This window comes from Triturus cristatus, chromosome 3_2 (assembly GCF_964204655.1).
Source record: "Triturus cristatus chromosome 3_2, aTriCri1.1, whole genome shotgun sequence".
Lineage (NCBI taxonomy): Eukaryota > Metazoa > Chordata > Amphibia > Caudata > Salamandridae > Triturus > Triturus cristatus.
Window position 1 is genome coordinate 345048389 of NC_140584.1, and position 22610 is coordinate 345070998.

Here is a 22610-nt window from a genome sequence, read left to right on the forward strand (position 1 = left end):
CTGTATGGGCTTGGAACTCCCTTTTTTTACTGCAAGAGGGTGCCCACAGAAGCATTTTAAAGTTTGGAAGCGGTGGGCAGACTATCGGGCTTGCTGCTGGAGACGGTCTCTGCAACAGGGCCCCTCCACCCAGTTTAATTTTACCCTGGTGCAAGCTGTAGTTTCTTGTATTTACGTTAACTGTAGCGAGTGGTTGTGGTGCACAATTCACAGCTAGGTTGTTTCTGGGATGCTGTTAGTGCGATGGGGGGGGGATGGTGGTTGTTGGATGGGGGTTTTCATATGGTTTATTTCATCTGTATTGCCCTTTATTTCTCCTTGGTCTCATTATTGAAAAGTCAAAGTCAAAGTCATGATGCTTTATGCTTATTGTGCAGATGTCTCTGGGTTACAGAGCCCTGCGATATATGTGTCATTTGATGAATAAAATGTGTTAAAAAATAATGTGCAGGTGTAGATTTGCTCATGCGAAAGTCTGAGTGTTTGCAAGTTCACTTTCCCTCCAACCACTTTTTCCCCAACCTTGGAAGAAGTCTTATTTTTGCCATTGTCAGGAGTAAATTTCCAACCTTTCACAGTATGGGAAAAGATTAGAGAGGAGTTGGTGAAAGCATGCAAGTTAGAAGGTTTACACAGTCTCAATAGAGTATTCCAACACTGGAACTTTTGCTTATTACCTTCAGCCCCAGTATGTAGATCTGCAGAAACGTGGTAACGTAAGGGAATGGTTAGTACTCAAACCCTACAATGGAAGGAGCCCTCGCATCAGCAGAGAGGCTATTTCAGAGCTCTTATATAATGAGATTGCTGCCATAATTTGTCACCGCATTACATGGCACAATAGAGACAAGTTGATTTTGTTACAGGATAAGTAGATTTATTAAGAAACCTCCCTCATGGACAAATAGATATTTTATTAAATTCCACACCCCCGATTTCACATACCTGCACTCTGTATTGTTCTTCCTATCCCCAAACTAGTCTGTTGCTTCCCCTAGCCCACCTCGTCCTCTTCATGTATATATTTATTTTTATTAGTCTCTCCCTCCCTCCCTCAATGATCGCTGTTGTTCCGTGACAATTTTTACTTGCTCTCCCCATCACATTCGCTCTCTTTTACAACTTGCCCCTCTTGTTTATATTTTATTTCATTTTCTACTTTTTAGACAGGCCAAGCGGCTACAATTTGCTATTGTCTTCCTTCTTTAAACGCGCCTTTATGACCCCTTTTTTAAAATGCATTTACCTTAGCCGCATCATGATGCATGTGAGAGCATACATCAACGCTCTGCTGGATTTTTATGTTTTTATTTTAACTGCAACAAGTATTTTCCTATTCTTTTCTTTTTGCCAATGGTAAATAGAATGGTAACAAACAATGGCAATATCCTGCTGAGTAACGCTGGCTTCACATCCCTACATGGCTAAGAATTGTAAATTCTTGGCCAGTCAGAAGAGGGATAGCAGCTCCTGAAAAGCTGCTTGGAGGGAAGACAATGAGGGTGGCTGCTGGGGTGGCCACGCCAGTGGGGTGTGTGACACCCCCCTCCCCACCGGCTGCCTTTCTCCGACTCTTCTTGTCTTCTGGATGGTTAAACAAGCCTGAAAGCGTCCGGTGCGAATGTGAAAGTGCGCCAGCCCTACGGGAGAGGAGATGTGCACACGTACAGAGCGCACATCTCCTGTCCGTAAAAGCGTGCTGTGCGAAAGTGAAAGCGCACCAGCCCTACGCGGGGTAGGATATATGAACGCGTACATCTCCTGACCGTAAAAGCGTCCTGCGCGAAAGTGAAAGTTCACCAGCCCAGCGGGGACAGGAGATGTGCATGCGTACGGAGTGCACATCTCCTGTCCCCCTTCGGCAGGGAAACAGACAATAGGTCTCGCAAAGGCGAGTTGCACATGCGCTGCGCTGCTAGGCGAGACCTAAATAGAAGCATGAGAAGACGGAAAGGTTGCTGACAGGGGAAAGACAGATTTATGAATTCAAGAAAAGAGAGCGGGAGACAGGTCTGGCAATAATTGGGTCATGTCATCTCAGAGTCTCAGCGTTGCTCCTACCTGGGCTCACGTCAGCAGCCCGCATAATTTCCTGGTCGCCAGCTCTCCCCGCCGCCTCCTACCACTCGAGGCTGCAGTCGGGAGAGAAACTACAGGACCCAGCATCCCTCCCCGCCACGCCCACATCCGCCGGACATCGCGCCCGGAGGCGCTACTTAGAGCGAGGCTCCCTCCGCGTCGCGGGACGCGCGCGGGCGGCGCCGGGCTGAGCCCGGGCAGAGGGCGGGCCGTCTGTGGCCGTCCGGGGACGAACTGGGTCGGGTCGGCCCGGTCCTTGACAACGTGTTCCCGATTCGCCAAGGTCCGTATACCTGTCATCATTTCTTCCAGACATGGGTAAAAGGAAAACTCCCGAGGGAGAATCTGACTCTTCACGTTCCCTGCCTGTGAATTCTAAGATAAGGAAGTCTAGATCTAAGAAAGCTCGCCAACATGCAGCCAGTAACTGTGTAATGGACCGCATTGAGGTTATAGTCGATGAATGCGGGGAAATACTTAATGCCACCCCTTTGCCGGCTATTGGTGGTAGAAGTGTGTCTACCAAAGGTGTTGTTACAGTTCCGGATATGTTCCTCTCGAAAAAGGGTGGGGAGGAACAAACAAATGGGGTAAGGGGCGAAGCTTTGGTCCCTATCACCCCCACAGTAATAACGGTTGCGAGCCAAGTTCACTCTGGTAAATCCCCTTCTGATTTCAACGGTCCCCCGGGTATTGCATGTAGCAACAGGTTTTCCATTCTGAGCGATGTTGATATTGATGCTAGTTGTCCAGCTCTGCTTTCTCCTGCACGTTTGGATACAAATATAGGTCCTCTTCTATCTCAAGATAGCTCTACCATTAACCTACCCGAGGGATTTATAGGGACTGAATCCTGCAAACATGATATAAAATCTTTGTTGGTTCTAGTGAAAAACTTGCACTCCTTGATTGAGACTATGCAATTTAAGATTGATATACTATCAACTACTGTTATGAAGATGGGTGAATCTAAGATGGTTACTGATATTCATTCTAAACTAAACTCTGTTAACTCGGAGAGGGGTTTGGTAAAGGCCCCTGTAGAGATGCCTGAAGGGCCACCAGTAACATCTAACGTTAATGCTAAGATTCTGCCCCATGTTGCTCACCCCGTGAATATTCAGTCTCGTCTCCTAGCACAACCAAGGGATAACTTTGCCGTTGCTCGCACCCCACCCTTGGTTAGACATCCTACCAGAGCCTCTCCTGGTATGCCTCAGGTATTATCACGTGCTGGAAGACCCTCCCTTATTAATGAGAGAACTGGAATCACTCCTAGAGGTAATCCTTACCGACAAACCCAAACACGTGGGCCATACAGTCGTATTTTTCATCCACGAAAGGTCCTTATGGTAAATGTCCCAAGATTGTCCTCTGGGTCCCATTTTGAAACCAGTGAATCTCTGACTAACAAGGTCATACATTGGCTCAGGCATGTAAGGGGTTGCTGCTCTGTAATCAGAGCTGACATAGAGGGAGTTAGAAGGATTTCTCAGAATGGTAATATGATGGACCTTATAGAGGTCACTTTTTATGATCCCACCATAGCAGATAATCTTATCAATCTGGAGTTCAGAAGTTGTCCTCCTGACTATTCTACAATCCAAATCAAGTCTTCCCCTATTCAATCTTCCAGCTCAGGTGGTGTTTGGCCTCAGTCCTTGGGAGAGTCCTGCCTAGATTTAAATGATTGACTTTGTAAAGAAGTTAGGCTAGTGGTTTCACCTGTTTTTTTTTTTTGCCTAACAAAGTCCTTAACATCGGTACTCTGGCTAGTGTGGATAAACAATATGCTTCTATAGATCCTGTCAGGATTACTTCACTGAACAGCATCCCAGAGACTAATAAAGTCCCTAACATTGGTAACTTGGGTAGTACGGATAAGCAATGTTTCTCTGTAGACCCGATAGGGATCACTCCACTGAATGATATTCCGGAATTTATCCAAGAAGACAGTGTAACCCTCCCTGAGCATGGTACACTCCTGTCCTGGAATATCGCAGGACTGAAATCTAAGTTGAATGATCCTAACTGGGTACGATTTATTAATTCTTATGACATTTGTTTATTCCAAGAGACCTGGCTACTGGAGGCTCAGTTTGTACCGGGTTTTTTGAATTTTAACGTTTTGGCCGTAAAGGGCAAAAAGGGGCGTCCCTCAGGTGGTCTAACCACCTGGATTAGACAGGATCTAGGTATTATTGTTAAGGAGCTCCCCACCTCTCACCCAGATATCCAGCTACTTAAGCTTAAGCTTAGTAATGGTAAATCGCTGGATATCTACAATGTCTATGCTAGAAGTACTGGGGGCAAGAAATCTGATATTATTGCTCGTTTGGAGGAACTCTTGCTTCTCCACTCCCACCACTCCTATGTAATCATAGGTGGTGATTTTAATGTAACCTTTGAACCCCTTTCTGGTATTGATTGGAGTATCATGGAGGCTGAGGATGGCTTATGGGGTGTCCCATGCTTAGATCTTGAACCTGTCACTCGTTGGTCTGAACTGGCAATCCAGATCAACGCCCTTTGTTTTAGCAAGGGGCTTCGTGCAACTAATGGCAGGACTGAACAGGATAAATCTGGATCAATCACCTTTAAGAGTGGTTCCCGTACAAGCAGGATAGATTACATCCTATTATCCTTAGATCTATGGGAATCCCTGAAGGGCATGGAAGTAATAGCCAGATTGGAGAGTGATCACAACCCTCTCTCTCTAACTACCTCGTTTTGGGTGACTCCCATTGCCCATAGTAATTTTTCTCTTCAGCTCCATCAAGACGTAGTTATTTCTAATGATATGCGTCATGTAAAGTGGGCAAAGGTTGCTCAAAGTCAAGAATGTCTTATTCATATTTTTAATAGATTAGTGCTTGCCATTCAGGATATGGGGGCCGTACTTAACCAGTGCCCCTTGGCATCTCATTGTAATCTGGGAACTTCGATCCATGAAACTTTCTTCTCAGAACTTAAAGATATCTTTGTAAGACCCATTAAAAAAACTAAACCCAATGACGACTCCCCACTACGTTGGTATTCTACCGATTGTAGAGAAGCTCGTGCTAATTTGGGCTCCGCATTGAAATCTGGTGACATCTCTTTAGTTCGTCCCGCTAGATATGCATATAAGCAAGCTATCTTTAAAGCCAAGAGAGCGTGGGACCTCCAAAGATGGCAGGAACTCAGGGAAGCAGGTGCCCATAAAGACATTAGACGATTCTGGTCAGTTTTTAAATGGGGGGCTGGAGGTAACCCTGATAAACCACAAAATTGGGTGTCACAAGATGATTGGGTTAAGCATTTTGAATCTTTATATGCCATTGACGAAAACACGTGCCCATCTTCAAATTATCAATATACTTTTTACAATGAAGATGCCTTTACCCTGGGTGATGTTGTTATTGCCCTCAAGTCATTGGTTCCTGGGAGGGCTCCTGGGATGGATGGAGTTCCTGTTGATATTTTCTTCTGTAAAAGTGAGTCATGGGGTAACTACATTTTAATTTTAGCCAATTTGATTGCTAGAGGTGCTCCGATTCCGACGTCCTGGAAGGGAGCAGAAATTATTCCAGTGTTCAAGAAGGGGGACAAGTCTCTCCCTGCTAACTACCGTCCTATCAGCCTGATTGATACCACACAAAAGATCTTAGGCAGGTTGATCCTGAACAAAGTGTTGGATTGGGCCCTAGACAATGCAATCCTTTCCCATCTACAAGCCGGCTTTAGAGCAAGAATAAGCACCATCGATCAGGTGCTGCATTTTGCTATGCTCTATTGGAAGGTGGTTTACCTGGGGGGAGGCAGCCTATATGCCGCTTTTATTGATCTTAGGGCAGCCTTTGATCTAGTCCCTCGGAATACCCTATGGGCTGTCTTAGACAACCTGGGGATGCCAGCTGTTCTAGTTTCTCTAATTGCTAGACTCCATCTAGACAATTTTGCGCAGATTAGATGGGGTGGTGTTGGACAAGTGACCAGGCAGTTCCCTATTCAAAAGGGGGTCAGGCAGGGCTGCGTCCTCGCACCAACCTTATTTTCCTTGTATATCAATGACGTAGCAAAACTATTAATAGATGCGAAAGTGGATGCCCCTTCTCTGGTAGGTGCGAAAATTCCTATTTTAATGTTTGCCGACGATTGCCTTATAATTTCAAAAACCCCGAGTGGCCTACAGAGGTCCTTAGGATTGTTCGAGGAGTTCTGTTTAGCCCGTGGGCTTGAAATTAATGTTTTAAAATCTAAATTCATGTCTTTTAATCAACCAAAATCTTTTAAATGTAAGATATTTATGAATAGTTTGTTACTGGACCAGGTCCAAGATTTTACTTATCTGGGCATTTGTATCCAGCATGATTTGAGTTGGAAAAAGCAGGTTAATTTGGCATCTCTTAAGCACTCCCAACTCTCTGGTGCTCTAAGCAAAGAACATGCCAAATCTCTGACCAAACCCATTGATCCTGCACTTCGGGTGTATGATGCCAAAGTGGTTGGAGCTGCACTTTATGGAGTTGAACTGTGGGGTTTTGAAAATGTACATAAGTTATCTACCTCTGAAAATAATTTCCTTCGAAATTTAACTAGTCTACCTCAGAGTACTCCCCTTTGTCCCCTATTCTATGACCTTGGTATGAGACCGATAGCATTAATTGCCTCTTTCCGCCCTATTCTATACTGGCGGCGTTTATGGGTCACCCCCGAACTCAGGCTTTTTGCTCTTGGCCTCATGGACATTATCAAACTGGACATTTGCCGAAAGGTCAAGTGGCTCCGTAGGATCTATGAGTCGCTTCGGGACCTGGGCCTAAAAAACCTGTGGGATGATCCTCAAAATGCTTGTTTCCCCACCAAACAAGTCCTGAAGGCCTTGTACTGGGAAATGGTAGCATCCAGAGTTTTCAGATCGACAGCACCGCTTTCACTATCAGGCATCTTCTTGGACTTTAAGGACACCATTTCCTTGGCACCCTTTTGGGATGATATAACCAGTCCTTTGGACAGAAAGCTTTATTTTCAGTTCAGAGTTGGCAGTCTCCCAGTAAGAGAGTTTACATCTAGATGGTCCACAGAAAATGCACTCAATTGTCCTGGTTGTACTGCATCTATTGAATCTGTTAATCACTTTTTGTTCCAATGCCCTTCTTATATAATCCCTCGACAGACCTGGCTTAAACCAATGTGCCGGACCCTGGGTACCAGGAATACCAAGGTGGCAGTTCGTATCTTACGATCTGCTGAAACTTCATTTGTTTATATATCTGTTGCAAAGTTTCTCGGCAGGGCATGGGTGATTAGGAGCAAAATGTTGTCTTGATTAATTTTCCTCTCCGTGAATTGCTCAATCATTCTGTAAATATCTCTATTTATTTATTGTTTTAAATCATCTTAAAATATCTTAAAATGTATTATTTTGTAAATGTATGGTATATTTATGCTTTTATGACAATCGTCGAATAAAGCTTTCTTGACTTGACTTGGGTCATGTGAAAAACAGGAATGGTTAGTATAAACGTTGTTACTCCACCTGGATTAAGAACGTACAACAGATGACATCCTGCTTTGCTGCTGGTGCAGAATAAAATGTGTTATATTTAGAAAATGACTGTCCGATCACAAAAAGCTCATACCTTGTAGGAAAATGCCGATTCCCTCAAGGGAAGTGTCTGAGTGGTAAGAGACAGCTGCTGGAGTTGCAGATCTGGCCCGTTTGCACTTTCCATCTTTTCATTCACGCATCCACTTAAAGTCCAAGGGGCTAGTTCGCAATTTCCTCACACTGCGACAGGAGGATCCTAGAAGCATCCAGAAGTCCTTTTTGAGAGTTCATACCATTTGCATGCCATGCTCGCATAGATAACGGAAGAGCTGAGGACCGTAAATCAGAAGGTCCTGTGTCTTCCTTGCCTTAACGCACAAGTCAACCAATCAGGCAGCAGGTAGGAGCATCACGGCTAGAGCTATCCTTTCAACCAATCAGGCAGCAGGTAGGAGCATCACGGTTAGAGCTATCCTTTCAACCAGTCAGGCAATAGGTAGGAGCATCATGGCTAGAGCTATCCTTTGGTCTTGAGACTTTACCACCTAAAACAATAAATACAAAGAAACAGCATTATAGAAAGCACTGCATGTAGTTTTCAATTGTGGGTATTATTCATGCATAAAAACGATAAATCGTTGCGCAAATTAATACATTTCATCAGAATAGCAATATTTTCAGTTTAACTGTCAAAGGTTTCTTTTAATGTTTCCGACCCAAATTCTCAACAAAACATATAATTATATCCTCGAAGTAACACTGAAAGGGGCCCGAATCGTCCTTAAACAGATACAAAAAAGTAATAATTAACAAGCATTTGCAATGCAATAGGCCTTTGGTTTTATAAGAGTTTAAGCTATTGTCATTTACAATGGCAATAGCTCGAACTTTTGTAATTTCGAGACCTATTTCACATCAAAGAAGAGGCCACGATTGTCCGTGGCTGCTTGAAAGTGAAAGCGGGTATGGCGAAGAAAGCACGTCGTGCCTGCGGTAGGAGAAACTCATTAAAGAAAATAGTGCTTGCAGACTTAATAAGACATACCGTGTCGCAACAGAAGTAAAAGGGCCAGTCGCCATGGAAGGTTACAAATGAAGACAAGGTGGTACCAAAGAGGGAGTAACAAGCCTAATAATGACTCGGAAGCCAGCGTTTACAAAGGATAATGATATAAGCCAATTAAAAATATGGGAGGAGAGTGGGCGGGGCTTTAAAGCCACATTCCAATGCTGCATGCTGGCAGCAGAGCAGGTGCTGCCCAGGATCGACCTAGAAATACCGGTAGGTATATTTATGATTCAACTGGCAGGAGAGAGAAGCAATTTTAATTTGAACCTCACCTGTTAAGCATACAGACCCTCAGAAGGATCAAACTGTAAAAGATCGAATGCTGATGCTGGGAGCACGCAAGGAACAATACAAGGCAGGGAGAGCTGTGGCGCAGCGGGCAGAGCGGCTGACTTCAGAGCGTGGGGATCACAGTAAGATCCCCGGGGCCAGCTCAGCTAAGCATCATGTGACTCTGGGCAATAGCTCACTATGGGCCTCATGTAGGTAGCCAAATACCGGTCGGTAACGGCCGATTTTCGGTAATTATACCGTTACCGACCGGTATTTAGGCTTGCGACATGTAGGGGGCTCATTTCTGTATTCGGTAATTTACCGAATCGGTAAAATTACCGAATCGGTAATTTGACCGATTCGGTAAATTCCGAATACAGAAATGAGATGTAGGGGGAGTGTGTGGGTGTTGTTTGGAGTCGGTATTTACCACCAACTAATAGTTGGTGGTAAATAAAGTATGGATGTGTAAACGCATTTTATAGCACTTAGAAGTGTGCAATGTGGCAGACATACATGCCCTTAGGGCATGTATGTGTGCCACATGTGCACACATGGCCGAATCAGGGATGCAACAGGGTGTCAATGTGACACCCTGCCACCCTTGCATGTGCTACCGATTCGGTAATGAGGCATACCTTCCCATCAATGGGAAGGTATGCCTCATTACCGAATCGGTAAATACCGATTCGGTAATTACCGACTCACTCCGATTCGGTAACATTTACCGAATTTTTACCTACATACACTTTACCGATTCTTAAATACCGAATTGGTATGATTCGGTATTTTAGAATCGGTGAAGTGTATGCCACCTACATGAGGCCCTTAATCTACCCGGCAGCCCCCAGCGCCTTGAAACCTTAAGGGGTGATATGTTCACACTTTACACTGGGAGAATAAGGTCTTCAAGACTCAGTAACAAATAAATAGTGAAAGATGCTATACAAAATGTGAGACTTTTTTTTTAGTGGAGCAGAGGCAATCTAAGCGGCTAGATTTGCCAGATGACACAAATGCCCAATTTAAGATTCTGTCTGATAAATTAGCTAGGGTTTGCCGGGACCTTTCTCAGCAAGGTGAATAAATGAGAATAATTACTGGTTTCCATGAGACCTACAAGAAGGGAAGCACGGTATAATTTCTGCAGAAAACTTGCTAAAACAATTGTTCCTTCCTTAAGATGCCATCCTATGGATAAAACATGCACGTAGGTCTTTGACACCCTTGCCACTGCAGGCTCCTCAGATGTCATTCCCTGCATGTCAAGTAAAGTGACTAGAGAAAAATAATGGCTTATCCGAACACTGTGACACAATGTGAGGTTTTAAATTACTACAATTTAATATACTGCCCCACAGCTACTTGACCCCAAATAGGCTTCATAGAATGTTTCCAGGATCATCTGACATGTGCCCCAGATGGGGGACAGATGAAGCAGAACTCTTACACATGTTCATGTCCTGTCCTGTCCTAGGCTTTCAACCTACTCAGCTGCAATATTTGATTGGATCCACCACAGCCTATTGAGTATGTTTTCTAAAACTGTGTGGGCCGTGAGCTGCTTTTTTTTTTTAATTTAATAAATGTATTTATTAACATTTTCTTTAATACATTACAAAGACATTGCTTAATAGCAGCACACAGTGGCACCTTCAGCGAGACATCGGCATCATATAAGAACAGTGGCAGATAATCTAGTAACTGTTCTAGAGTCTTATACATTTGTTGGGAGCATCTTTCAGCTGCATAACCCACAAGTCCATCGCAAGAGATCACTGTGAATCAGAGAGCGACAACCCATAGTGTGTCAACCATGGCTTCCATATTTTCCAGAACTTTTTGGGGCAGCCCCGTGCTTTATAGGTCGTCTTTTCCCCCAACATATACATATCCATACTTTTTTCCCCAGACGAGATCACCACAGCCCCCCATGCCTTGGCCAAGTCACGTTTCGCAACCACCAATCCCAACTGAGGTAAGGTTAACTTTGGTTTAGAGAGATCAATGTCAGTGGATATCCCCAGCAATACGAACTGCGGACTGAGTGGTATAGTCTCTCCCAGGACCGTACCCAACCTTCCCAGCATGTTGGCCCAATACTGTTGAATCTGTGGGCAGTCCCACACCGTGTGAAATAATTTACCCCGCGACACTCCACATCTCAAACAGTCTGGTGTTTCAACCCTCCCTATACGATGTAGTTGCGCCCTATCATAATAAGCTCTGTGCAGGTATTTAAATTGTATCAGTCGGAGCCTGGACTTAATAGCCACCTCACGTGGGTGCATCAGTGCCATTTCCCAATCTAAGTCTTCCATCTCACCTAACTCTGCTTCCCATTTCGCCCGCAACTTCTTTAGAGCGTCCGGCTTGTTGTTAATTATCGTCCTATAGGTCCATGAAACCGCTTTCTCCGCAATTTCTCCCATTAGTAGTCGCCCCTCCAGTGGTGCATATTCCGGAATGTCATTAGTGTCTAGGTGTTGTGCTCGCCAGGCATGAGTCAGCGGCAAGTATTTGTAGTGTTGAGTCTTGCTCATGTCATATTCAGCGTGTAGGTGTGAGAATGTGACCAGTTCTTTACGGTGTATGATATCTTTAAGTTGTGAAATGCCCAGTAGGTCCCATTGTTGGAAGCCTCGGAGTTTTGTAATTTCCTGAAGCCTGGTGCCGACCCAAAGAGGGGTTTCCCTAGTGATCTGGCCATCCCTCTTCATTTGTCGTTCTGCCTGTTTCCAGGCTGTTATAACAATCCATGACGCAGTCAGGAGTCAAGCTGCCCCCTTCCCTCCATATAAGTAATGTGTGTTTGGGCACTTGGCAAACTGTGTGCGTTCAAGTACATATGTGGGGTGATCTCTCTCTGCATGCTGCCACTCGTTCACAACGACTAGGTGGGCCGCCCAGTAATACGCCCAAAGGTCAGGCAGCGAGATACCGTCGCTGTGTTGGTTACGTTGCAGTGTCGCCAATGCTATCCTAGGCGGCTTCCCATCCCAGTTAAATCTGCGCAACTGATCATCAATTTTATTGAACGCTTCGACTGGTATGAACTGGTAGGTATTCTGCAATACGTAAAGAAATTTGGGGAGCACTATCATTTTATACAGTGCTGCCCTGCCCAACAACGTTAGCGGCAGAGACCCCCACCTTTCGACATTCGCTCGAAACTCCCTGAGCACCCTATAGAGATTGCGTTCCAACGCCCTTGCTGCATTGGTGGCAACATAAATCCCTAAATACTTGAAACCCTCCCGGGTCAACTGAAGGTGACTGTGGCCTGGTCTTTACTCTTACCTACTGGATATATGTACGATTTCTTCCAATTAATTTTGTACCCAGCATGAAAACCATAAGTCTCGCAGCTATCCATAATTGAGGGGAGCATCCTCTCTGGGTTTGTAACGTACATCAAGATGTCGTCCGCATATAAGGATATGCGTTCATCCGTCTCTGCATCTCCTCTGCTCCCGATTGATATGGAATTTATAATGCGCTACTTTGCCCGAAGGCGTCAAGGCGCAACTGATGGAAAGCAATCAGCCAGATCCAAGATAAGGAGAGGAAGAAGCATTGAGGGTAAGCTTCAGAGAAAAGCAAAGTTTTAAGGCCTCTGCGAAACAGAGTAAGAGATTCCTGATTCCTGAGATCAAGGGGAAGCTCATTCCAAAGTCTGGGGGCAAGAGCAAAGAAGGCTCTGCCACCGAAACCTTTCGCAACACGTGGGACTGTTAGCAACTTCTGACTGGCGGATCGCAGGGCCCTACCTGGGGTGTAGTATGACAGCAGAGACCTAATGCCCTCGGCCCCTGCTTCATGAAGAGCCCGGTGGATGGTAATCAGGGTTTTAAATTTTATTCTGGCATGCACCGGGAGGCAATGAAGATGGAGCGTCTAGGGGCATTAACGACAAACCTTGCTGCCGCGTTCTGGACCACTTGCAGCCGATGAACAAGTTTGTTGCTCATCCCAAGATAAAGGGCGTTGCAGTAGTCCAAGCGCGAAGATAGAAGGGCAACCGAGACTTGTTTCCGGGCGTCAGGGGTGAGGTAATGGGTGAGCTTTCTCAACACCCTTAGGACCGCACAGCAGGTGGGGACGGTCCTATTCACTTGCTTGTCAAAGGCAAGTGAGGTGTCAAATAGGACTCCCAGATTTCGGGACACGGAAGATGGCTGGGGGCATACTCCCAGAGTTGATGGCCACCAATCGGCTGACCAAACCTCCTTGTCACCCCCGAACACAAGGATCTCAGTCTTCTCCCCATTCAATTTTAGGAAGTTTGATGTCATCCAGCCTGCCACGGCCCCCATACAGTTCCTAAAGTTTAGGGCCGTGGAGCCAACAGATTGTGACAGGGAGACCATGATTTGGGTGTCATCGGCGTACGAGAGTACTTCCAGTCCAAAAGACCTGACAAGCCTGGCGAGTGGAGCCACATAAACGTTGAAAAGTGTAGGGCTCAAAGAAGAGCCCTGAGGGACCCCAAGAAGAGCCCTGAGGGACCACACACTGCAAAGGCTTGGCGGTGGAGAGGAAGTCACCCAATTTAACCCATTGGTTCCCTGTTGTTAAGAAAGGAAGTAAGGAGACTAAGAGCCAGACCCTCCACCCCCATCTCACTGAGACAGGAGGCCAAGATAGTGGGGGACAGGGTGTCAAACGCGGCTGTAAGGTCGAGCAGGATCAGAAGGGTGGTCTGACCCCTGTCGACCTTAGCACGGATATTATTGACCACCACTGTAAGAGCTGACTCAGTACTATGCGCCTTTCTGAAACCGTGCTGAGATGGATCAACCCGGCAGGTTTTATCAAGATGGAAATTCAGATGAGCCTCCAACATCTTGGCCAGGGCAGGGAGAAGAGAGATGGGACGGAAGTTCTTTAAAGTCCCAGGGTCCAAAGTCGCCTTTTTTAAGAGAGGCTTTACAATAGCTGTTTTCCAGGAGGCTGGAAAAGCCCCACTGGATATAGCCCTGTTCATAACTGCCAACAGGGGGGGGGATTAGAGTTGCCCTTCAGTTTTTTAAGACTTTGAGAGGACAGGGGTCAAGAGGAGAGCCTGACCTAAGAGAATCTAAGAGTTTATCAAGGTCCTTGGCCATGAGAAGGGGGAAACTGGGGTAGGTTTCGGTAGGAGGAGTAGTATTCCCCGAATCAGGAGAGAAGACCCGAGTCAAATTGTCCGTCTGGAGGGCTGTGTAAATGTCTAAGATTTTGGTATGGAAAAAGGAAGAAATCTGATCACAGAGTTCTTGTGAAGGGACTATGGGGTCTGGATGATGAACAAGGGATAAGGTGTCTACAATTTTAAACAGGTCTCCAGGGGAAGTAAGAGAGGAAGTGAGGTTAGAAAAATAAGATTGCTTTTCAACCCGCACCGCCGCTTTATAGCTCTTAAGTAGATTTCTATGCTTAGTCCGACCTTCCGCATCGGGCTGTGCTCTCCAGAGCCTTTCTTGCCTCCTACATGCCTGCCTCTGAACTCTAAGAGAGTCGGAGTACCAGGGTGCTGAGGGGCGTTTCCTGGCGAGATTTGAGGAGGGCAAGAGTGTCCACTGCCTTTGCGATAGTGCTCGCAAGATCCCGTGCCGAAGAATCGATAACCTGAAAGGGAAGAGAGTTAAAATTGGCAATGAGGGGACCCAGGGATTGATCTGTCAACCCCCGGAAGCTCCTCTTCTGCACCCAACAGTTTATATCTTTTCTAGGGGCGAGAGAGGCACAAGGAGTGAATTCCATAGAAACTGCATTATGATCGGACCAAGAGAGGGGAAAGGAAGGGCCCAACTCCAATCTAGGGTCATTCGTGAAGACTCCATCTAGCGTATGGCCGGCAGTATGGGTAAGAGATAATACCTTTTGAGAGAGATTAAGGGAGGCCAACAAATCCACGAGGAGTAGCGTATCACTAGAATTATTATTTTCCAAGTGGAAATTGAAATCCCCAAGAATAGTAAGAGAGGGCCTACTTAGGAAAGGCTCTATAGCTTCCAGAAGGTTGGAGCCAAATGAAGATCTGGAACCTGGGGGTCTGTAAATAAGAATACCAGAGAAATTTTCAATGGGAGAGGAGCTAAGGGAAAAGAACATGGCCTGAAAGGAATTTTGGGGAGAAGGTAGAGACTCCATACGACAGGTAAAGGCATTCTTATAGATAATACCTATTCCCCCCCTTTACGGCCCTCTCTATCCTGTCTTACCATGGCATAGCCATCAGGGAGAGCGTTAACCAACTCAGGGCCTGCTGAATCCGAACCCCACGTTTCAGTTACAAAAACCCAGGAGGGTTTCCTTTGAGATACAAAGTCTCTGAAGGCAAAATTATTTTTTACCAGAGAACGGGCATTAATGAAAAAGCCTAATTCTTTCAAGGGAGGTTGGGGCTCCTGTGTCCCGAATTTCCTGACGGAGTCGGTAACAAGTGCCGGGAGTTCTGTCCCAGGCTCCTTCAGACATCTACAGGTCAGACTACGGCGCAGTTGCCCAGATGAGAGTTTGTGATGACATTTTAAAAGGGGGGGGGTCTAAGAGATTTAAGGGTGTTGATTGAGTTCAGCCGGTTAGTAGGCGGAGAACTAAGACACCGGACAACATCCCTGGCCCCTTGCGCCTCCTTAGCGCAGACGGGCGCAGACGGGCATGACTCTGGCATGACTCCGGCACATCCGCCATGCGCGTCCGCTGCGCGGGGGAGTGGTCATCTCCTTATATAGACGACTAGAGCGCGTCCGCGCGCTGGAACACCCCCAATATGGCCGCCAAAACCAGGTTCGCCTCCCCGGGGCCGAGCTCTTAGCGTCGATGCTCAGCTGAGAGCGGCCCGGGCAGCGACTGGTCGGGGAAGCACTGTGACAGGTAACAGGGCAAATTACAGTCTCTGGGGGAAGTTTGAGACACACCGACTGCACCCGGATCACACAGGCGAGTGGTTCCAACACCATGGCGAAGAGCAGGAGTGACAAGGGGCAACCCTGTCGGGTGCCTCTACCTATTGGGAATTCCTGTGACACAGCTCCATTGACTCCAACCCTGGCCACTGGTCTCTCGTAAAGCACAGCGATCCAGCGTCTGAATATCGGACCAATTCCAAATTCCTCCAATACAGACATTAGGAAAGGCCAGTGGACGAGTATCGAATGCCTTTTCAGCATCGAGGGAGAGGACCAGGTGTGGATCCTCTCTACCGCCAACCTCTTCTAACCACTTGTGCAATCTCCTCACTTTAAGCCTTGTCGATCGTTTGGGCATAAAGCCGGATTGGTCCCTGTGAATGAGACTGGTAATGACTACGGCTAGCCTGTTTGCTAAAATTCTAGCCAATATCTGTGTCTCCATATTAATGAGAGAGATTGGGCAATTTGAACTACACTCTTGCGGTGACCTGTCCTTTTTGGGGATTACTACAATTGTGGCCGTCCGCAAGTCTCTTGGGAAGCTGCCCGCCTCATGCGCCTCCAAGTATCGTTGGAGAAGATGGGGGCCAAAAAGTGCTGCATGTTGCTTAAAGAACTCCAGAGGTAGCCCGTTAGGTCCTTGCACCTTTCCTGCTTTCATTTGGCCAATCGCGGACGCAAGTTCTTCTGCTGTGATTTTGTCATCCAGCATCTTGGACTCAGCGTCTACTAATTTGGGGAGTTGTATATCACGCAGATATGTTTGTATGTGGGACATTTCGGCCAGGTGACGCCGCGTGTAAAAGGCCTCATAATAGTCTGCAAAGGCATTAGCTATTGCGGTAGGGGTCGTGTGAGTCCAACCATCCTCCGTTTGTATCTGTTCAACCCACCCACTGTCGAGCTCTTTCTTACTAAGCCATGCAAGTAACCTACCCGTCTTGTCACCTACGTCGTATATGCGCCAGCACATGGCTTGTATCGCATTCTGTGCATCGTTTTTGGCCAATGAAAAGTATTCTTGTCTGGGGAGTTGTAGACTGCGTAGCATTGAGGGGTCACTACCCGCGGTTGCCTGTGGCTCGAGCTGCAGCAACTGGGTTTCCAGCCCCATGATTTCCTCATGTTCTTTTAGTTTCTTAAGTGCTATAATATTTTGTGCCCTGTCTCTTAGCACCAGTTTGTAGGCCTCCCACAGGGTGATGGCCGAATCCACCGACCCCAGATTTTCTTTAAAATACAACTCCGTACCCACCCTAAGCCCCTTAGCGACCTGAGGGTCTTTAACTTCCCACAGGCTCAGCTTCCACTCTCCTTTCTGTCGGTGTGTACGGGCGCCCACCGTGAGCCACAGGGGTGAGTGACCCGAGAGGCCCCTTGCCAGGTACTCCACTTTGTAGACCTCCTCAAGTTCCCCCACCCGTGAGCTGATATTTGGTGGGTCGGGAAAGTGAGAGCAATAAATAAAGATGCCTTTAAACTCTGTGTTTAACTTGTCACATTTGCCAGTGCTTCAAAGACAGAAGTCAAATGTCAGGCTATGTCTTCTGATAAATTGCTGTAGGATTGGTGTTTCCTTTCATTTCTCTGGCTGCAAAGTGAGAGGAGTTTTTAAAGTGAACTATGTGACTATATTGCGGGAGTATATGGAATGTGAAAGGAAAGTCTCTGGGATGTCGTTTTTTGCAATAAAATGTGAATACCTGTAAATGGACTGTATGCATTTAGCAGTTAGGAAAGGGAAACTGAAGCACGTTTTTGTATTTTTGAAGTGTGATGGAAACAGAGATTTAAATAGAATCAAAACAAATCAAGACACTAACTTAGTGAAGTGCAAATTATATCAGAAATCCGATCTCTAAATGTTATCATTCCTGTGCTATATAGTTCTATCAGTTAACTGCATGTCTGTGCAAAATTAGTGACCATTTCAATGGAAAATGTGAGCTACCACACAAAGCTTTAGCTACACTCAAAAACCCACACAAAGCTTTAGCTACACTCAAAAACCGCCCCTCTTCACGTCCATTGAAGGTAGGTGAGTCACGAAAGTTTGTTATTCTAAAATGTGTGTCATGGTTCTAAAAAGTTTGGGAACCACTCAAAGTAACTCTGGTTATCAGGACAGGAAAGCAGGAAGGGTCACCCCATTCATCTCTGTGAGAAGCTAAATGAATTGGAGTAGGCTTCACATGATGCTGACTGGCATCACTCGGATACAAGATGCCATGAAGGTCAAGACGCGGAGAAGTACTTACGTGCACCCTGGGAGGAAATGGATCTTCTCAGCAGTTGAGAAAGGCGTCATATTGCTCCTGGCAATGCTGCTCCAAACAATTTCATATTCTGGCACTGCTCCACTGGAGGCTTAAGAAGGGTCAGTGCCAGGTTGCACAACGAGACCATTCATCTGTCAGGAAGAATGCCCACACCACCCAATCAACAGTATACCAATTCTCACTTTTGTTACTTATGATAACACATCTGGCAAGACAGCTATAGTTGCCTTTTAAAGCAGACCTGAAAAAGAATGACTATGTGAAAGATAAGGGTGTCGGAAAATGACGATTTTTAACAGAACAGGATTCGAGACATGATAACCTGCAAGCAAAAAGTAAGGGGTCAACCACACAAAGCAAAACACATTTGGGAGGCTGGTTTAGACGTATAAGGGTACTTAAATGAAAAAAGTACTTTGAAAGGCAATAGGAGAACAATGCCTTTTATTCCCACTACCAGCATTAAATGTGTGCGCACAGAAAACATACTTTCACAAAGCTGCACCAGACACTTGTAAATCACACAAACACTGTAAACCAAGGTAATCTCGTTCTGTTTTGTAAAAAAAAACACCGTTATTGCTACGACATATATGTTTACACTGCGACTTTTTCACCAGAGAAAACAAAAAAATATATATTCCTTTTTAAACGACACACAGCACCTTTCCCCCCAACATATTTAGGAATATGATGAATGGAAGGAAGTAAGCCCCCTGTCCCAGGCGCTTTGCTATCTACAAAGGATTTGTTTATCTAGCGCCACTCCAAGCCCCTCTATCTGTGCAATGACTTCTTCTCTGCCGGCGAAATGATTACCCACATGGCTGGTCAATTTATTGCTTCTTAATGTTTGTTCATTTAGTTTACTGTAGCTACATGCATGAAGGAAGCTTTCCGCTGCAGAGCAGACTCACCATACTCCTTCCGAAGGTGGTCTGGAATGTGGGGTTCATAAACTGGGCACCTCTATGAAGTCACCGGCATCTTTGTCATCAGAGGCCTTCAACTAATTAAAAAAAATATTTGCAATGCCATAGGCCTCGCATTTAAATGCGAGACTTATGGCATTGCAAACAAGTGCCCACCATTATAGCAGCTGCTTGGAAAGTGAAAGAGCGCATGGTGCCCAGAATGTAAGCAAAGCAAGTAGTTGTGCCTGAAGTAGGAGAAACTCAATAAAGAAAATAGTGTTTCAAGACTAAATAACAGGTACCAAAGTAAAGGGGCCCGTCGCCATGGGAGGTTACAAATGAAGACAAGGTGGTACTAAGGAGGGACTAACCAGCCTTTTAAACAATCAGAAGCTAGCATTTACGAAGATCAATGACACAAGCCAATGATAAATATGGGCAGAGAGTGGGCGGGGCTTCTATTCCATACTCCAGTACAGCAAGTCTCGCAGAGCAGCGCATGCGCGTGGACTCTAGGCTCGACCTAGAAATGTATTAGGGTGGAATAAATTATGAGACTTGGACACTAATCAATAGTCTTAGAAAACAAATGACTGGGGGGCGTGGCCAGCGCCAGTAGAAGATGGCGGTTTATCCCTAACTCTCCCGAATCGCGGGAGGAAACGGCCGACATAGCGCGTTTCCGGGGCGACGCTCGGACCTCAAAGATCGAGCTTTCCTGGCGGAAATGAAGCTGCACACCTTGCTATAACTGAGGGAAGCGGCAGCAGCATGTAAGGGGCGTTTTTTCTTGTCAAGCACCTCTGAGCTATCTCGTCACAAGAGCGGCCGCCATTTTAACCCACATTCTGTGAGGAATTTTACTTCATATCGCTTATGGGGAGGCTTCTACATACTATGCCTATGTCTTGCACACCAGCTGACTGACAAATACTTAATATTAATTTATTGAAGCCCACAACTTCCCTCTGCCTGGTTTCTTGCATAATAATTGCGCTTTACCTGTAATAGTGAAATTCATTTCCTCATGCAGCTCGCTCTTATCGATGCTAAGAATGTTTCTACAGTCTTCAGGAAGCTCATAATTGACTTTCTTTTCCCTGCTCACAAGGGCTTTGCTGCCATCTACTGCCCAAGTGCCTCTGTGCGTCAGAGTTTAATTCTTCTTTTAAATTGAGACTGTTTCTTTTTCAAAGGCTTGCTTTTTGCTTTGTTAATCTTCCAGTTATTGGGGGGATATGGCTAAACGCCCAATGAATATGGCGGCGTTGGAATGTTGCCCCCCGAACCAGCGCGACGAGCTTGCGCTCACGGGCTGCTTGATATGTGGCTAGCCAGAGAAATGCTCCACTGAAACATCGTGCATCTTCAAGAAACTCCATTTGTCGCTTCTCAAGACAGCAAAACGCCGATTCTGTACGGTGTTAACACCTTCATGTGGAGTGTGTTTTCTCATTCAAATTTGCACCCATGGATGAACTTATGGATCTTATCTTCGATTTTTTATGTCTTCAAGCATCTCTTTTTGTATAATGTTCGATTGGAGGGATACCTGTTGAGGGGAGACGTCTTACAGGGACACAACTGTGTTTCCTCTCATACATCTGTTATCTCTTTCTTCCTTTGCATGACCATGCTTGTTTTTGCCTCAACTCAGCTCTGCTTCGTCTTGTGGTGATTTTATTTTGTCATTCACGTTCACCTGCCTTCCTTGGATTCAGGTCCCTTGCATTTTCAGCATTGACCTACTGCTTTCCTTTTATTGACTCCCAGACCCCTCATGGGAAAACTTCGGAATTTAGAGCTGGCTGCTTCTTCTCAGTTGCCTGTGGACTCGGACTCAGATTCTCCTCCTCGGGACATGGTGGACGCCGCGACATCGAAGTCAGATTTAATACGAGGCGCCATCCCAAAAGCGCGCAACAAAGGGAAACTGCCGTCCTCTCTAGCTTCCTCTAAGCGCCTGAAGAAAGACCCACCATCCCCGGGGAGTAATTCCTCATCCGCTTCCATGGATCTCATTTTGGAAGAACTTCGAGCTTTCAAACCCTTTATGGAGGCAACCACAAAGAACATGCAGGCTATGCAGGAAAAATGGTCGACTCTAGAGTCACGTGTTCAAACTTTGGAAACCTCTACAGACTCTTTGCAATCCTCTTGTTCCCACATACCGTCAATGGAGGCGGAGATTCTTCTGCTCAAACGTCAGACAGAGGATTTGGAAAATAGAAATCGTAGGAACAACCTACGCCTTTATGGTCTTCCAGAACTTACAGAAGGGCCAAACCCCACCGTCTTCTTCCAATCCTTTCTTGCCAAGATTTTAGATGCTCCGGCCTTAACTTCCGTCAACATCCAAAGGGCTCATCGCCTTGGTCCAAAGGTCGCTAGTAAGCCTAGAGGCGTCATTATGCTTTTCCTACAATTCACTGACCTACTACAGGTCCTTTCAGCTGCCAAGCTCAAGAAGCAAATTGTGTGGGAAGGTCACCGCCTCTATCTTTCGCAAGATGTCTCCAAGGCCACTGCAGATCGTAGGAAGAAGTTCTTGGACATGCGACCTCAACTACGGGCCCTGAATGCTAGATATGGTTTACTACATCCTTGTCTCTTCAAGGTCACATATAAGGACAGAACAACCACATATGAAGACCCCGCAGCTTTGCAGGCGTTTCTCCAACGGCAACGCCCAGATGTTATGGATACTTCCAGACCTGGTTGACCGGTCCTACTATTTTTTCTTGGAATTTGTTGTGTTATGATTCTGTTGTCTTTTCATTATTGCTGATGTTGTGAATCCCCTATTGTCTCTTCTTCCAGCAGTCGTATCACTCTCATGTGTCTCCTTTGTAGTTCAATTGTAGTTTATTGTTTCTTGTTTCCCTGTGACGCGTCTTCCCCTTTATTTGTATATTTCTCTTTGTTTTTACAGATATCTTCTTCCTCCCTTCTACCCCGATGTGCTATGCTGTTTTCTATATGCTGCGTTCTTGGTCTCATGGTATTTGAGGTTCGATGTTTTGTTCTGGATGTCGTCGTCGCTGTCTCCTGGCGCCATCACCCCATTCTTGTTCTTGAGTTTTTCGTTCCGTAAGTATGTTTTTCAGTCGTTCGTTTCGAACATGTACTGTCTTTTTGTTGGTTTTTGTTTCTGTCCTTTCTCCTACATTTGATCTCTTACCATTTGCTTTTTCCTCTCTCCTTTCATTCTCTTTCCCCTCCCATTTCCCCTTTTTTTGCTCTTTCCTTACCTTTGATTCAGTATTATATTCTCAGTGGTTCCTTCCTTCCTTCCTTCCTTCTTTCCTTTCCTTTCCTTCCTCTTTGCTTTCTTTCCTTCTGCCCTCTCTCCTTCATCAATCTGTTACAATTCGCTCAGTTTTCTCTAGTTATTTTCTCTGTAATAATAAGCATGTTGCTATTAGCTGTTTTTCTTTGCTATTCCATTCCGTGTTACATCATGGAACGTTAAGGGTTTAATCAACCCCATTAAAAGGCAAAGGGTTTTATCACATTTAGCGAGACTTAAATCTGATGTTGCCCTCCTTCAGGAGACTCATCTCT

The 22610-nt window shown here is 45.7% G+C and overlaps 1 protein-coding gene across 4 annotated transcripts in view; it reads right to left on the minus strand.

Moving 5' to 3' along the window:
* The window catches only part of NIPAL3 (NIPA like domain containing 3), a 226708-nt gene that overhangs the window by 178676 nt on the left and 25422 nt on the right, over positions 1-22610 (minus strand). For all 4 annotated transcript variants that reach the window (XM_085647835.1, XM_085647837.1, XM_085647836.1 and 1 more), the window contains exon 2: positions 7704-8157. In XM_085647835.1, coding sequence (XP_085503961.1) covers positions 7704-7796 — 93 coding nt within the window. In that variant the 5' untranslated portion in view covers positions 7797-8157. The remainder of the gene's footprint in view (positions 1-7703; positions 8158-22610) is intronic.